At 39.0% G+C, this 18692-nt stretch overlaps 1 protein-coding gene across 1 annotated transcript in view; it reads right to left on the reverse strand.

Annotated features, from left to right (window-relative positions):
• The window catches only part of CUNH12orf42 (chromosome unknown C12orf42 homolog), a 112704-nt gene that overhangs the window by 58990 nt on the left and 35022 nt on the right, over positions 1-18692 (reverse strand). Inside the window, exon 2 of the mRNA XM_036235877.1 lies at positions 12729-12797. Within this exon, the coding sequence (XP_036091770.1) occupies positions 12729-12797 (69 nt within the window). The remainder of the gene's footprint in view (positions 1-12728; positions 12798-18692) is intronic.

The raw sequence follows: 18692 nt of genomic DNA on the forward strand, positions 1-18692 counted from the left end.
ATTCATGGCATCGTAAGCTATTAATACTGAGCTAAAATCACTCATCCATTTAGATCATCTAAACCATTTAAAGCAGAGTCTGGGTGCTGTGAACCTTTCATGGACTGGGAAAATCTTTAGACGTGTTTGAGAGACACAACGCAGAAGAAGCTGTTTCAAACCTGGACGGGCATTTTCATGACTCCAGTATTTTGGATGTTTTTCACAGCACTATTATAGGCGTTGGAATTTGCCTTGATCTTCCCATGACAACTTCAAAAATTAATTCCACAGATACATATTTTCCTGTTCTTAAAAAAATCTACAGTGACAGCTATGTTAGCACTGTCTAAGCCTTGGGGAATTTATACAACATCATAAGTAAAAGGTATTTATTAAACAATTGCTTACAAGCTAGGTGATGTTCAAAGAACATCAGTATATGTTCAAAGCCAGTATATTCTTTACCCTAGGAAATTAAAAAAAAAAAAGGCAACTAAATATAGTAGAAGATCTTTGGTATCACATAGACCTGAGTTTAAAGCCCAGCGTTCATTCATTCATTCATTCATTCACTCATTACAATTTAAGTGGTTTAAATGCTAGACATTTTGTTAAGCTAAGAGTGAACAAAAATCCCACACTGTCACTTAAAAGATATTTAAATGTTATCAAATGATTTAGTTTCTCTTTGTTTAGGGTACAATGTCAATTTTATAAGCTTTCATAAAGGTAAAGTATGCAGCAGAATTTAGTAAAAGCTGGTTTCTTCTCACTCCTTCCCGGCTAAGAGCTTACAATTCAAGACAAGCCACAAACCTATTAACAGTCACAGAACTTAATGAAGAAAGCATTAACCATAGGAGAATAAAGAGCAGAACAGTTACATCAAAATCAAGACAGGGAATTAAAGAGATCCTGGGGCCTAGTAGTAGGCACATAGTAGATACTCAAAAAGGTCTATTGATTGGGTATAATAATCAAAAATTCAAATAATTAGAACCTCACATTTGACAGGAGGCAATATAGCACTCCAAGAAGGGACCAGTCACAAAAATCAGGGACGTGGGTTTTATTCTAAAAGTCTGGTCCACGAGCCATGTTATCTTGGGCAAATCACGATCTCTGGCCTCTGTCTCCTTATCTAAGAAGTTAGAAGATTGAGCTACATTTTTCCAAAGGTACCCACAATTCCAGGTAAAGAATATTTGTCAAAGCTTCAAGCCACCACTTTGTAATTTATTTGCTCAGTCTGAAATTGAACTGCACATAGGTTCTTCCACTAACCAGAGCTGGTTTGTGGAAGAGACATCATCGGTGTGGACATGATCAGTGTAGCTCTGTTTTATTTTTCACTCTAAAGTATAATATATATTCTAGCAAGTTGAGAAACACATATCACTTTAAAAAAAATTTTTTTTTAAATCTAAGGACTAAAAATTAACCAGTCACTTCATGTTTTTAGCAAACACACTTACCATTGTGTAGGGTTTTATTGTCCCCTCAGTGAATAGAAGCCTTTAAAAATGTATATGCCCAGAACTGAATACCGTGTCAAATCTATTGGCACTGCATGTTTAAACACCTGCATCTCATCATCAGCCCTTCATAATATTGTTAAACAAAAATTACACTTATGATGAGTAATGAAACCAAATATATTCTTCCTTGAGATGTACTCATTCCTGCATGATAAGTAACCCAATAATGAAATAGGAAATCTACTCAGGTAAAACGGAATTCATAAATACATTCATAGAATGCTCAATAAAGTTTTTAAATGATTATAATAAACTGTGATGATCTCATCTCCCTTATTAGAGAATTCTCACCTTATTTGTTCAAGGATGATCGATTTCATCATTTTTGTTTACCAGAGTTCTAAATTTCACTTGGGTTTAAGATTTAAACCTCAAAAAATTATTTTTTTACTTTGAGATCTGACCAAGTTTACTTTGATGTTTGTTTTCATATTTATAATGAAAATGAAAACTGGAGATAAAGGCTAAGCTTGACTTTGTTTAAAAGCAACAACATTTGCTGATGGATTTAAAAGGAACCACAGAGGAAGTAATTCATCCGCTTCCTCAAGCAAAAAGACAACAGCATACTAATCACTGGGATCAAAGAAGGAACAGCCTAAAAAAAAAAAAACGGCCTTCAATATATTAGTCTATCAGATTTAATATTAGTTAACATTTATGAATCAAAGGATAACATTTCATTAAAAAATGTACTAGCCGTGTGAAAGTGAGAAACACAAATATACAGTGCATTAGTCGGAAAAAAATGGTAGTAAAGCTACCATCCATGGAAAGTCACTGTTCCAGGCATTCTACATTGAACTCAATTCCCACAGCTTATGAGGTTGATGCTATTATTATCCCATCTTGCAGATGAGGAAGCTGAGACATAGAAGGATAGACCTATTTCCCAAAGTCACAGGACAGAAAGCAGCAAAGCCAGGATTTCAACTGAGGTCATCTGACGCCAGGGTTTGTCTATGTAATCACTATCCTTAACCATTTATTCAGTTTGCCACCCACTCAAGCAACAGCCATCTGGAAGCAGGTACCAACAACCTCGGCATCACATTCCTAAATAACCTGGTAGATAGTCAAGAACTTGCTGGTAATTTCGTAATCCACCCTGGAACTAAACTGGCCTTTTGGGACTCCATCTTGTCCTGACCCCAGGTCATCTATCTCCGGCTTATTGAAATGGGCATATCCCTCCTTTCTCAACACTCTAAGCTCTAAAACTTATCTGATCAATGTCACATTCACCATAGGTAAAGAAGGCTACTGGAACCCTGTGCTGGAAGTCCTCTGCCACTCGCAATCTTCCTGAAATCCTTGCTAAAGCGTGTCTTTGATACTCAGGCATAACGTTTATCTCGGAAGAGGACTAATAGGATCTAAAACACAGCAACCACTCCTGCAGCATGGGACAGCTTAAAGGCCTTGGAGCGGCCCGAAGTCGCACTCTCTCTCCCCCTCAACTGTTTTGCTGCAGCTGTCGTGAACTGACCCAGTTTGAAGTGGATTGAGTACCTCCCACACACCCTGGCATGTTGACTGAGGCTTCAGGTATTAGACGTGCGAACCTGTCCTGAGAACCGGGCCAGCTGCCTGGGCCTCACTCCTGCACAGCCCTGATCTCCTGGGAGAAATGCATGCCTGCTGCTCTCCTGTCACCTCCAGGAAGTCAGCCCGACCAGTCCTCTTAAACCTAAGTCACGCCCTGTCACTCACAGCCCTCCAGCGCTCCTCATCTCAGTCAGGCAGCACAGGCTGTGAGACCCCCACAACTGCTTTGACCAATTTGAAACATTTTTGAGCATTAGAGAGGATCCTGCTAACAATTATTCTGGAACAAGGACAGGTATAAACTGGGACCCTCCTAGGCAGACAAGAACGTCCTCACTACCTCGCTTATCTACTCACTCTACTCCAGGCCTTTTGCCATTCCTTCGTTATCCCAGCTCTATTATTATCATCTCAGAACCTTCACACTTGCTGCTCCCTCTGCCTGGAACATGGTTCCTCTAGTATCTTCATGGCTTGGTCCTTCATCTCCTTCACCTCTTTACTAAATATTATTATTAGACTCCCATGACCACCATATTACAGAAGTGGCCACACACACACACACACACACTCACTTAACCCCTTGGGTTCTTAAGCACCACCAAATTACCATATATTATATTTATTTATTTCGTGTGTTATCTGTCTTCCTCAGGGCCTCCACAGAAGATTGCACAGGTTGGCCTGAAGCCCACATTCCACTTGCCAAGCCTCACACAAGGGCTCGGGGTTGCATCAACCTGGAGAAAGTGTTCCCTTACACCTATAATGAGTACCTTTTCCAATTTGTACAAAGGCTCCATGCATCCTAGCTATGGCCCTAGTCTCCCTACCACTGGAATACAAACTCTATGACTTCAAACTTGTCTTTCTAACTATTCACTGTCTATCTCCATTGCCTAAAAAAAAAAAAAAAAAAAAAAAAAAAAAAGGTGTTGCCAGTTATAGATGCTGGAGAACATGAGTCAAATAAACAAATGAATGAATGCAAGACTGAGTTCTCTTATCACATCTCCAGATGCTAAGATGTTTTTCCCTCTTTTCTGTTCTAAGTTTCCTTCCCTTTCCTCTCAATTTCTATTTATTTTTTTATACACATTTACCTTTACTTTCTTAACCAAACTCACACTTGCATTAAACAGTTTACCTTAAAACTTCAGGGAGACTTGTAGAATTTAAAACAGTCTCTTTCAGATAAATTTCTCAGCCAATTCAGGATTTAATTCCAACCAGTTCAAAGTTCAAAGGCATTTTCAGACTGGTCTCTACTCTCAAAAGCGCTCCCTACTCTTCCCCTCTAGCCTGGAGCTTTGCAGGAGGAAGCACTTTGCCTTGGCCCAGAGAAAGGGTGATGACCCCGAGTGCCATCAGCCAGGTTCTCCCTGGTCTCTGCCCAAAAGTCTCTTCCCTCCTGTCTCTGCTGTTTTGATCTCTGTCCCAGGTGCCACTGTAGCTGCTATAAGGTTCCAAATGACCTTTGGAATGTGGAAGGACAGTGTCAGTATCCGCCATTGAAGTCCTGCTCGCATCCTGGATCTGCAGGTCTGTGCGGCCCGCAGCTTCCTCTTCTGAACCCCAGGGGACTCCTGGGCCTGGCTCCTCTCAGCATGCCCACTCCCCACTCTGGGTTAAACGGAGAATTCTGGATACCCCACGCCACTTGTAGGCTGTGGTAAACTGGGGTGCTAGTCAGTTTCTTGTTCTTGCTCCCTCTCTCCCGCTCTTTTAAAAAACTATGCTGCTGCGTTTTTGTTATATTTATTCTTGAGATAAGATATGGGAACACAGGCATTGGTTAGCTATGATTTTCTCTAGATTTTTAGACGCCTGGAATACTTCAGAGTCAGAGAAAAGAGACATGGTATCTTTCCTACTCTATTGCTCTTGCCTCATATTGATGAGGGTCTCCTAGAATTCCAACAGAAATAAAGTCACGGGGCCTCCTGGGAATGAGTATTATATTACCTCTGGTACTGAGCATCTTTTAGGTTTTGATCAAATGCACTCATGGTTTTCCAGCCTTGGTCAAATCCTGCAGCATTCTCCCAATCTCTGCCTCCCCCCTTCTCATGGTCAGACTGGAACAGGATCAAGCTGGCCACTGGTAGGGGACTCTGACTGGGAACCGACAGGATTCTGGGAAGAATGGTAACCCAGACTCTACATAAACAGGCTCAGGAACGGGCTTGCTTAATCCAAGTTCTCCAGCCCCAAGGGGTAAGTTCAGCCCATGGTCCAAAGAGAAACAAATGACAGTCCTTCTGAGTCGCTCAGTCTGGAAACCTGACCCAGGCCGGGGGTGAAACTTCACCTTCCCCAAATCCCCTTTGCCAGAGCAAAACACAAAGACTCCTAAGACAGACTGATAAGGGAGGGAGCTGAGCCCAGAGGGGCTTGTGCTCAGCTTCCCATTTCCAAACAGCGACCCCCAGCCCTGAAAGTGCAGGACAGTACAGCATGGGTTGGAGGGAGCGGAACTAAGAAGGGGAGGTTGGGAAGACTGCTTCAGACGCCCGCCCGTTTCCCTCTGTATTTGGGGGTGGCGATTGGGATTTAGCTATATGTGAAATATCACATAGGGGCCACATCCACCATGACTCTGTTCTCCATCAGAGATTTATCTTCTCAAAATCTGCCCTCTCCTGAGAAGGGGGCCCAGAGGAAAGGAAGTTGCAGGTAAATTTCGGCTTTATATATATATTTTTTTCCTCTACATATCTCTTTTTGAGGGCCTGGAAGCGTTTGATATCCTCTGAACTTTCTTAAGTTAGTCATCCAAGGACCCATTCACCAGTTCCATCTTTTCTGTTTCAATGAATGAGAAACACAGAACCCTCCTTGAGAGCCCCTCTTCTTTCGGCCCAATGTTTGCACATTCAACAAGCGCTCAAGGGGTGGGGTTTGTGCGCAGCTCATTGCAAGGGACAGACAGAATCTCTTTCCCATCTGGATACCTCAAGGAGGGCCCAACGATTGAAGCTGACTCTAAATCGTGACAGAGCAAATCCCATCCAGGGTGGGTCCAAGTGGAGGGAAACGAGACCGATGGGAAGGGCTTCCAGAGTGAACCAAGTTCATTGCAGGGACACCGACTAAATACAACAGAAGAGCAGGCACAGAGCTTTATCTGGGCATCTCCAGCTCCTGCAGAGTGCCCAGTTCACTCACTGACATGTTCAACAAATACCTGATGAGCATCTACAATGCACCAGGCATCCTTTGGGAAGCTGGAGCTACAACCAAAAACAAGACAGACAGCCTAGGCTTTGCCCTTATGGAGTTTATATTCTAGCACATGGCAGGCAATGAATCGATAGTTGTTGAATAAATCAAGTGAAGAACATGGCTGAGTTAGCACTTCTTTTTCTAGTATATCCTCATCTGCCACATTACAAGATAAAAAGGAATGATCTCATATGAACTGTCAGGTTGGCCGAGATATCTAAAATTTAGTAAGAAGACTTACTGAAGACTTTATATAAATAAGACTACATATATCAAGATGCTACATCCACTACTACTAACAATAACCCTTGTGTATAGCGTTCTTGAGATTTTCACTAAAAATAGTATAAATTGTCATGATTAGACGTGAAAAAATAAGATTCATTTTTATTTTGTCTTTTATGTTTTAATTGGATGGGATATGTACTTTATAATACATTTGTAATTTATAAACACATTACAATATAGTTTATAGCATTCTAATGAATGGAGTAGTACATACACATAAACAAATATAAGTAGATTGAAGAAAGGCACTCAATTCTTTTCAGTGCTGAAAATTTGCAGTTAGAATATAGACGCCATTAGATCCTTGGGCACAAACGAGCCGCTGAGTAATTCCAAACTGGTTTACTTAGCAGAGCGCCAACCAAACCAGGTTCCACGAGTTCTGAGGCAAGTGGGGCTGAAACCTGAGAGGATGCAAGGTGCCTTGCAGGCAGACAGAACAGTGAGTGCAAAGGGCCCAGGAGGGACGTGTGCTTGGTGGGCTGGGGCAGTGAGAGACTAGAGAGAAATAAATGAGTGATGAAGCCGGGAAGGTAGTGAGATCCAAATCATGTAAGATCTTGGAGCCATAATAAAGACTTTGGATTTTATTGGGAGTGAAACTGTAGCCCAGTGGAGGTTTGTGAGCAGAAAAATGATATGACCTGTTTATATTTTTGGAAACATCACTAAATCCTTCAATCCAGCTTTGACCTGGAATGTATTTTTACCATCATCTGTCTGATTTGTGTGTATACGTTTCAAATGACTCTAAACTGGGAAAGGAAACACATAAATTTATCCCCCAAATGACGATATCTGTCACACTAAATACTGACTTAATTCTATAACTTGACTTTTCCATTTAGCATCTGGTTATTGAGATTTATCCTCGATAAGTATGTGTAGCTTTAATTCATTCCTTTAAACTACTTGCAACAGTCCACTGTACAAATGGACCACAATGTATCTATCCAATCTCCAGTTAACAGACATGTATGCCGTTTCTATTTACCATTGTCAAAAATCAATGCAACAGAAAACATTCTTCGATATGTCTCCTTGAGTATATATAGTCTCTAAATTTATACCTGGTGTGAATTCTTGGGTCAAAAGTATTTGCATTTAGTTGTGTTAGATCATAAAAATGCTCTTCAACATGACTGCAGCAGTATGCATGAGACTTCTCATTCCCCAAATCCTTTTCCAACACTTGTTACCATCAGACTGTTTAATCTATTTCAACCGAGGGATATGTAGTAGACCTAAATATATATTTACATACTTATTGGCTATGCAGGTTGCTTTGTGAATTGTCAATTTATGCTCTTAACTCATTTTTCTTCCCCATTATCTATTTTTCTTTTACCGATTGGTAGGAATTCCCTGTGAAGTCTAGATACCAATCTATTGTTAGTGTTTGCTTTCTAAATATTTGCTTGTCTTTTAACTTTTGTTATAAATCTTGGTAAATAAAACATTTTAATTTTAATGTAGTAAAATTTATCAATAACTTTAAAGTTTGGGATACTTACGCCTTATTTAAGAAACTCTTCCTAAGGGATTAAGGTCATAAAAATATTTTTATTTTCTTCAAAGCTTATTTCTTTCACATTTAGATCATAAACTCACCCCAACTTTACTTTTCTATATGGTAGGAAGGAGGCATTTAATTTCACCTTTTGTTCTGTAGAGATTGCCAGTTGTCCCAACCACCGTTCATTGGATAGTTCTTCCTTTCTCCATCAGCGTCTAATGCTCCTCCTTTCATATCACATTAATATATTCTATTCTTTTCCATTGGCCTATTCTTGAGCCAATAGCACACTGTCTTTTAGTATAGCTTTATAAAAGTCTTGATATCTAGTAAAACGAGTTCCACATTTTGTTCCTTATAACTCTTAGTCCTTGATCTTCCATACAACTTGTAGAATCAGATCCAAAAACACTCCAATTGTCTTCTCATTCATTAGCATAGTATATCTTCCTAGATATTTTTAAATAATATTTTTAAATATATATTCTCTGTATATGTTTTACAAATATTTCATTAGATTTATTTCAACCTAATTTATAGTTTTGGTTTTAATAATTTATATGTTTTAATAATTTGAAGATAATTTTAAAGTTATGTAACATATATTGTCCTTTTTTCTCCAATTCTTGTATCTCATTTTTTTTTTCATATATTTCATTGCTTTGGACCCCCAAGACATTGTTGAATAGAAGCAGTAATAGTAGACATTCTTGTTTTTTCTGACTTTAGTGAAAATGCTTCCAAAGGCTCACTATTAAGTCTGATTATTTTTTCTCTAAGCTTTTTATTGACTTTTTTTTCAGGTTAAGGGACTTCCTTTCTAGTCCTAGTTTTCTAAAAGTTAATTTTTTTCCTCCCAAAAATTAATGTTGAAATGTTCATTAGGACGTTATATGATTTTATTCCCTTAATCTCTTAATGTACATTTCATGAACTTATTTTTTTATGTTAAACTAGTCTTGTATCCTTAGAATTCTACCTGATTATGATGTATTTTATTATATACACTGATGAATCTGATTTTCCTACTACTTCATTTAATATTTTTCATAAGTGAGATTGACCCATAGTTTAACAAATTCTATGTTCAATGTGTTACTAGCTTCAAAAAATAACGTAAATGACTTTTTCTCTTTCTTTATGTAATGACTATATGACATTTGAAATTTTAAAAGAACTCAGCACAAAACTCTCTTGGAATGCTATTGTCGAGGGAATAAAAATTTCTGAATATTGATCCAATAGTGATTTTAATTTGTTGACCTAAGTTATTCATAGTATATAGTACTGACCCTTAATCTTCTGAGTCTCTATGGTATTTGTACGCACATTTCCCTTTTTATTCACAATATTGTTTCTCCTTTTTTTTTTGTTTTTTTTGGTTTTGTTTTGTTTTTGTTTTTACTGATCAATCTTGCTAGGTTTATATTTTATTTACACCTTCCAATGACAAGATTTTCACTTCGTTATGACTAATTGTATTTTTTTTTCTATTTTGGTGATTTATTATCTTTGATTAGTTCCTTCTTTTTGTGTTCTTTGAATTTACTCTGTTGTTTGAATAACTTACCTGTAATTGTCCATTTTCAACCTTCATTTTTCTCTGAAATTTAAGACATAAATCTACCTCTAAGAACCACTTTAGCTGCATCCTAAATTTTTTATTATCATTTAATTTTGAGTATTTTCTCATTTTTATCATTATTTCTCCTTTGACCTATGAGTCATTTTGAAGTAATTTTTTGGATAATATTTTTATTATTTTCTGTGCCAAATACTGTTAGTCATGTACTCCAGCATCCATTTTCTTCTCATCCTTTGTAATAGAACATTAGTTTGAGGTCACAATGTTCCCAGTTAATGGATATTTCCCAACCTCTCTTGCAGCTAGGACTGATCATGAGACTAAGTTCTGATTAATGATATATTAAGTATTAAGCATCTCAAATGTAATATTCTCTGAATACAGCTATGATGATCTCCATCAAAAATCTATTCTCAAGATCCCCAAAACTATCACCTAGGGAGTAAACCATCCACCCTAATATTTTTAGGCTAAAAACCCAAAAGTCCATCTTGATTACTCTTCTTCATACCCCACATCCATCTCATTATGATGTCCTATCATCTCAACCTCAAAAATATTACTAAAATCTGACCACCTCCCACTTACTCAACTGTTATGAACCTAGTCCTAGCCACTCCTCCCCTCACTGGAATATTCTAATAACTTCCTAATGGTACTTGAGTTTTCTTATTTCCCCAAAATTTATCCTTCATATATCATCCAGGGAACCTCTTAAAGAGTAAATCAGATTATTTTATCCCCAGCTACGAAATAAACTCTCATTGGCTTCTGCTTCGCAACCAGAAAACAAACTGTTTTCTTGGGCCGCAAGGCCCTTCGCGATCTGGTCCCTGCCCCCTGCTCTAGTCACTCCTTCTCTCTCCACTTTCAGCTGCACTGACATGCTGTCCGCTCTTGAACGTGCTAAGCCCTGTCTGTCTCGGCTGTTTTTTCTGCTTTGAACAGTTTGCCTCCAAATATTTTTTGCTAGTGAGAACTTTACCTGGTTGTCTCTTTCTCATAGATCTTGTCCGGGCTCAAAAATCACCTCTTTAGAAAGGTCTTTCCAGACCACCCCACCTTAGCTAACACAGTAACCTCCCTACCACTCCACCTCAAGCTCTACCTCATTACCCCACTATGTTTTTTCAGAGCCCTGTAGTTTACATTACTTGCAATTACCCTATTTACTTTTTGTTTATTTTTCATTATTTATGTTCCTCAGTATATGATGGGCTCTTAGAAGGCAGATTTTTTTTTTGCTTTACCATTGCTTTTAGAACATTCCTCTGTCATAGGTGGCCAGTAAATACAATACATAATATATAATATTGGAATACACACACACGATATGGATCATTTGATGTCTAATATTATGTAAAATATGTCTGTATATGATGTACAAAGCATAACTAAAATGTATAATATATAATATGTCATAAAGTATTAGTCAATATACTGTAAACAATGACAAATAATATGAAAATCTTGTAAAGGTATACATCTTAATTTTTTTGGTCCTCCAAAGTTTTACAAACACAGAAAGAGAAAGACAACAGAGAAAAGAGAAAAAGGAGGAGATAAAATCATTTGAAAGAGGATCCAGCTGATGCCAAGCCCTCAATCTCACACTTGCTTCCCAGTCCTCACTTCAGCTATCAGAGGAGAGGAAAGGCAGACACCCAGGTGGTACCTGTCTGTAAGCTTGAGCGACATGATACTGCTATAGCATAAGCTAATCAGTAATGTACAGTTCTCACTGTCACCTGCATCATTTCTTGCCCAGTGAAAGGGGGCCTATGGTCCTCTTTCATGAAGCTTTACCTTCTCAGAGCTTTAACATACTAATGGCAGAATGGCAGCAATAAGGGGGCTTTGCTGGGCTCCATTTTCTTCTTAACACAACCCATGCTGAGAGTCATGGAATTCCCTAGTTGCAAAGATTCTTAGCAGGTCAATTACTTAAAGTCCAAATGGAAAAATAACTAATGAAACAGAATCTTGCAGATATCTAATTTAAATATATTCCTGTGCTTTAGTGATAGAAGAATAGTTAGAAAATCAGGTCCAGTTTTTCAACTAGGTCATGTTTTTTCTTACTACAGTTGGCCTTTTTCTTTCATCTTAAAATGCAATTGGCCACATTTCTTGATTTCTACCCTTGAATACTATTTCCAGTCACCATATGCTACTTTTCAGCAAGCAGGAGCAATCCAATCCTGCTCACGAATTTTGGAAAAGAGAGACTATAGAAGACAAAACTAGAGTCACCCCTCCCCCATGTGCCAGGGACTTTCTGATTTCATCAGTATCACTATGCTACGTGGTCCTCTCTAAAGGGCATTGCCATTCTCTTCATGGTAAACAGGAAGGAAAGGAAGGCAGTTAGAGCCCTTAGGATGTAAATTTCAGTTAGCCGAAAGGTTCTTTTTGCCCCCAATCCCACTTTTATAAACAAAGCTCTGGTGAGACTAAACCTGGAAAGCTACCACGGCTCTGTGACACCAGTTGGGGCCAGCATTGGCAACCATCTCTATGTGCACACCAGTCTTTTATAGACATGCATGTGCACATTACAGTGACGAACATTCACTTTGGCTCTTACCAAGAGGAGATCATTAGCGATCACTGAGCAGAAGGTAGGATAAGGGAAGAACATTGCTAATGGGTCAGCCTTTTGCTTGATAAACTCAGTTGTTTATTTTTAGATTGTACTAAGATGGAATTATTGTCCTAGATTCTGTGTGTTGTGCCACAGACAAGCACTGCAAAGCTACCCAATGCACCGTGATTTCTATTACTATTCGTCGAATGAATATCTTTTTTTCTCAAAGTACATGTCTGTGTGTAAAGGATAAAAAGGTAGCATGAATCTCTCAGAGATCCGAAGTGCTATGGGAAATGTCTTCTGACATTCTTCTTATTTTGAAATTTAAAAAGTAAATCTTTCACCAGTTGCAAAATAAAAGTATACAAAGGAACGAGTCTTCTTATGTATAAAGCAACCGAACCTCAAAAGATGAAACCAGGGACACAGTCCTACATGACGACATTGCTTACTCACGTTTGCGTGTGATACGCTCCGCTCCCACAAGGTTGCACTTCTCACAATGGGAATATAGCAAGAGGATTTCTGGAAGAGTTGAAACGAGGCATTTAATATCACTTCAGTAATTCCCCCAAAGATGTATTTCCATTCCTGAGATGGCTTTTAGACAGATCAGAAGCTAATTCATTCAAACAATGGTTGTTCATTCACTGAATAACCTGATATTGTCCAGAACACTGTCCTAGGTGCTAAGGAGACAATAGTGAATCCAAACAGACTCGATTCCTACCCTCAAGGATCCAGAAGGAGACACATGGAGTAACTAAAAAATCAAACAAATAAATGCAAATTTTTAAAGGTAAAAAATGTTTTGAATGAGAGAGACAATGTATTTTGAAAATATCGTGATATATTAGGATGAAATAGAATTAAATATTGACACCCTTTGCCATGTGGCTTTGAAGCACTTCCCATCTGAGTGAATGAAGTATCTTTCTTTGTCCCAATGATGCTGAGCGAGGCCCCATGACTTGTTTTGGCCAGTGACATATCTGCACACACGACATGAGCAGAGGCTTTAAATGTAAATGCAGGGAGTGGCTTGGCCTCTTGCATTTCTGTCTTAGCAAGGAAAACACATGCCCCAGGTTGCCACTGGTCCCAGAATGAGACAAATGTAATAAACTTGAACCGGACCCACAGTCTTGAGGCAATCCCAGCTGAGACCAGCAGAGCCCTAGCCAACACACAGCCAGTAAACATGAATAAGAAACAAATGCTGCTTGTTAAAAGCTACTGATTTTGGAGTTGTTATCTAGAATTATCTAACAGAAACCTGACTGACACAAATATACAATAGGTCCATTCATGGAGGTCAGAAAAGGCACCCGAGAGCATGTGACAATGGTAGGAAATCTTGTAATTTTACCAACTACATCAAACCTTAATAAGATAATATCAAGATTTAGTTATACTTCTGCTTTTTAATTTGATACTTTCTATTTAGTTACTTTAGGTTAATCCTAATCCTCAGGGTCCTTGACTTTTTGTTGGTCAATATTTGCTAAAATTGTGCTTCAGCCTTTTATTGGCCTGGGGAGCCTGGTGTCATCAAGGAGAGACCCCAACAGGACTATGACCAGAATATATGAGTAGATATCTAGATACCAGAAAAACAATGGCGTGTCTACTACTTCCTTTCCTCAAGGTGATTAGAGTCAAAAGAGGGAGACAGTAACCAAAGAATCACACAAATAAAGGCAAAATTCCAAATATGCTAAATGTGATAAAGGAGAGACGCATGGGGTACAGACATATATGAAGCCAAGTAGTAGAGAATATGTAAATTTGGCTGACAGGAAACTTCAATGAGGGACAAAACTGGAAGAGACGGTGACACATCTGAGATCAAGTACCAGGACTGATGGAATCTGGTAAGAGAGATAGAGAAGGAGGTTCTAAGTGGAATCTGAAGAAAAAAAATCGGGGAGCCTAAAAAGAGTTCGAAGCACTGAAAATGAGAGGGACTGTAGGTGTGCTACACTTTCACTGCCCAGCAGGTACAGCCAGAGGCATGTGGGCCACATTGATTCATCTTCCCATGAAGTTAAGAAATGTGTCATTTACACAGTATCCCTGACACCAACTCGGGCACATAGTAAGCATCCAATCAGTGGGTTTAGAGAATGCAAGTGGACTCTCCCATGGTCCCAAAAGGAGTCACAGAGCATAAGAACTAGAAGGAATATCCTAGATCATCAATATTCACATTTGATAGGTAAGGAATCTGCCCAAGAACACACGAGCATGTTGTGATAAGCCAGTGGCCAAATTTCAGAGTCTGGACTCTGTGCCCCACCCCCCAATCCTTTGTTCAGTTATCAGCACCCACATGTTCTTCAAAATTGAGCTTTCAAGTTTCATTGGGAAAGCAACTCTATGTCGGTGGAAAAGGGAAGGGATCTCATTTACAAAGTGAGAATCGCCATGTAGAGAGTCAGGCCCAGTTTCAAAATGTGCATCTCAGTCCTCTTCTTCAGCAGACTTCTCGCCACTCACTCCAACCTTCACACATCGGCTGTCTTCTACGTAGATAACCCTTGCCCAGGTGGTCAGCACCAAGCATGAAATGCTGTCCCAAACCCCACTGCTGTAAAACATTCTTAGTGGAGATTTCTAGGTGCCGCTACTCAAAGCTGTGCAGGTTATGGATGGCACAACGAGGCAGCATTGTTCACAAAGTGTAATGCAAACAATGCCGTCTACGATTGCTCAGTGCACCACCTGAACATCCGTACACAGCGGTCCCGAGATTTCTGCTCTCCGAACAATAAGGTTTCATGATAGCCAACAGTCTGAGGAAATCATATACATTCTGACTTTCATTTTAATAGGAGACTTTTTCTAAAGAGGAAAGGCACCTGCAAGAAGAAAGAAGAATCAGGGATTGGGGGTATTTGATTCCTTAGAAAAGCTTTATCTTAAACTTTTAAGCAAGCCTAGGATGCAGGTAGAATTTCTTTGTAAACAAAAAAGCTTTGTAATCAACAAGCAAAAAAAAAAGAAAAAAGAAAGAAAGAAAAAGACGAAAGAATAAAGCTGGGACATTCATTGCCAGTCATTAACCTGATTTTCTAATGAATATGGCATTAGGCATTCATTAACAATCATTTGTGTTTATGTTGAACACTAGATGTATAATGAAGGTTGCATATGAAAGTAAAATTAAACTGGGGAATTTTGGACACTTATAAAGCAATTAACTTGTTTGGCAGTAATTACACAGTGAAAGCTAAATCAAGTGCATTTAGAAAGCCACAAGAGTCGCCACATAAACCAGAGGTGCTTTGCTCTAAAATAATAGGAAAACCTCTCTTTCTTTCAAAATGAAAAAGAAAGGCAAAAGTATGGTATAAATGACAAACAAGGCCCAAGTCTAATGAAAAGAAAGACGGTTACAGCCCATATGTTAGAGAAGAACCAAGTTGCTGAAAAACAGGACAGCTCAGCTAATTAAAATTTAAAAAGAAGGAGAAAAAAAACCTTTTGTAACCACAATGATGTGGAAACAGGTGGTACGTGCTGGAGAGTTCAAGTTTTTGTTTGCGCACGCGGGCATGTACATACACGTGTGCGCACGCGCCTATGTACTTTAACTATAACTAGTAGATGTGTGAACAGTAAGAACTAAATCCACAGTCGCGTCCTTGGAAAACCACTCCATCTCAGTAGTTATCAAGTCTCCGTTGCTGACAATTTTGTACCTTATTCTCCAAAGGAGTGCTTGATTTTTTTTCGATTTAGTACATGGAATTAAACGTCAGTCATTGATTGCATTCTAGGACCCCCTTTTTTTTTTTTTTTACAAGAGGGGAGAGGTGCAGTAAATAAAAGAAAGAAGACCCCCAGGGTAAAAATCATTACTGAAGTGATGAGAGAGAGCAAAGGCAGTAAACACAAAATTTCATGTGGCCACGACATCCATAAACAGAAATTTTGCTCCAAAATTACATTCAAAATTATATGATGCTTTCAAGATGATGGATGAATTTTCTGTTTTCAATCCCACCATAGTCAGCCGAGAAATAATATAGAGGTGCTCTGTGGGTTTATTCATTTATTTTTGCTCTCCTGGAGCTACAATAGGATGGCTAGGCTGGGGAAGCAAATTTTCAGATGATCCCAGGGGTCTGAGCTAAGGGACAAAGTTTTCAGATTGGAGCCTTGAACATCCTCCTCCAAAAGATCTGAAGATTCATGAGCCCTTCCCATTTGATAAATACCTTTGCAAATAGGGGTTGTAGGCACTTGAGGGTTAGTAACCAAAAGAAAGGTTCCCAGGGGGATCTATAAAGGGCAGCTGGCTTTGTGGAAACATTTGCGAAGTGCTTGGGTATCAACTATGCTAAAAGCAAATACTGCTTTGCCTCGGGAGTGTAACAGAAAACGGAAACCAGGAGATAGCTTTTGAAATCCTCGCTTAGGTCATTTAGCTGCCACCAAATAAAAAATGTGTTTGCCATGATGGGGCGTGTCCATTTTTTTTTTTCAAGAAATGTGCTCTCTCTTTAAAAAGATAAACATTTTATTTCCAAGCAGAGGCTTAATTAAGCTGAAAAACTGATTTCTTGCTTATTTGAAACCATTTTAAATATTTAGATCATACACCTAGTCCTAATCTAATATAAAGTGTTTCATTTGAGATTTTCTTGATCAGAAAATTACTTCCAGATTTTGACCAAGACCTCATCAATATTTCTTTCTTCTTGCAATAGTTCCAATACCTTTTCCTGAGCCTTCACAGACGAATACATTTATATATCAGGAAATTCAGGGAAAATACTCTTCTTGAAAGCATCTGCTATGATCTGGTGCTCCTTAGCATTTTATAGCACATGAGAATGACCTGGGAAACCAGTTAAAATGCAAATCCTGATTCAGGAGGTCTAGAGTGGAGCCCGAGATTCTGCTTTTATAACAAGTTCCCAGGTGATATTAATTTCTGTACAGCGAGGTACTGATCTACTGATCTGGGTAGTAAGTAGCTGGTTTTAAAAGGCTGTAAGACCTAGGACTAGAGATAACTGAATCCTTGAAAATAGATCGGTTCTTCTCCAATAAGAAATTGGAAAGTGTAATGGACTACAAATGAAGCAATAGAGGAAGGACTTACCCACTAAAGATGAAACATACAAGAAAAGTGGTTCAGTCACCACGACTCCTTAACATGCATTTCCCAGCTGCCACGGATTTTTGTCCGCCTCTCCAGACAATTCAACTCACTGAACAATTATTGATATGCCATGCACTGTGTGAAGCACTGAGAATGTAAAAATAAATGAGGCATAATCCCCATAATACTCCCCCAGTACCATGTCAACATAGTAAGATAAAAAATATGATAAAAGGATACATAAGGTACCAGGGGAGCTCTTAACCCACAACTAAGGAGAAGAATGTTAGAAATATCAAAAAACACTTCTTGGAAGAGATGTCGGCTGAGTCAAATATTGAAGTAGGAGCAAAAAATATGTAGTTGAAGGAGAGGAAGTAAGTGTCATTAGCAGAGGATCAGCATGGGAAAATGTCTGGACTGGGAGAGCATTCTGATCCCGGGTAAACGAGTAGGTGAGTTGCCGCAATAACTCCCTTCAGCGTCATGGAAAGGACTATTTTCATCTTTGTTTTGGAGATGAGAAATCTGAAGCCCAGAGGATTTAATGGCAGCCCAAGGCAAAATCACTAAGTAAGTGTTAGAGTGAGACCGCAGCGTGAATCTGCCTAGGTGTAAAGCCCGCATTCATTCCCTCTGTCCCTGCGTCTCCCAAAAGTATCTCAGTATCACTGGACTGTGGGATGGGAGGCGGCTAGTAATCTGATAAAAGGTTGAATTGTATTTTCCATAAGGATTCCAGACCCGAATCTTTTCTTTTCTTAACTAGAATTTTGCTAAATAAACAGAAAAACAATTTATCCCGATCCCATGGTGATTTAAATTTTTAATGGCCTTGGTCAGACTCTGGTTCACTCTTGACCACGTGCTCATTTATTAACGTTTAAAAGGTCTGGATTTTGAAGAACAAGATCAAACAGCAAAGGCTGAGATTGGACCAAGGGAATCATTGACAAAGTCACAGCTAGGACGATGGAGCCTTCCAGCAAAGTATTAAAAAAAAAAAAAAAACCCAAAACCCCACCCGCTCTGGACAGATACATTGGTTTGGCCAGCAAAGCACCTGGATTTCAGCCTTCCCTCATCCCTCCGGCTGGGAGTCCTAGTGTAGGGTATACTATTCCAACCATATGTGGTAGCCCAATGTCGGTGAGTTCAGCTGGGGTACTAGTATACAGCATAGGGGTGAGCATGAAAACTAGAATCCAGAAAGATAGCGATGCGGAAATAAAGGCTGTGGATATAGTACACACGGCTTTCAAAAGTTTAACCAATGAACAGAAAACAAGAGATGGCACAAAAGCCAG

This window comes from Rousettus aegyptiacus, unplaced genomic scaffold (assembly GCF_014176215.1).
Source record: "Rousettus aegyptiacus isolate mRouAeg1 unplaced genomic scaffold, mRouAeg1.p scaffold_m13_p_2, whole genome shotgun sequence".
Classification (NCBI taxonomy): Eukaryota; Metazoa; Chordata; class Mammalia; order Chiroptera; family Pteropodidae; genus Rousettus; species Rousettus aegyptiacus.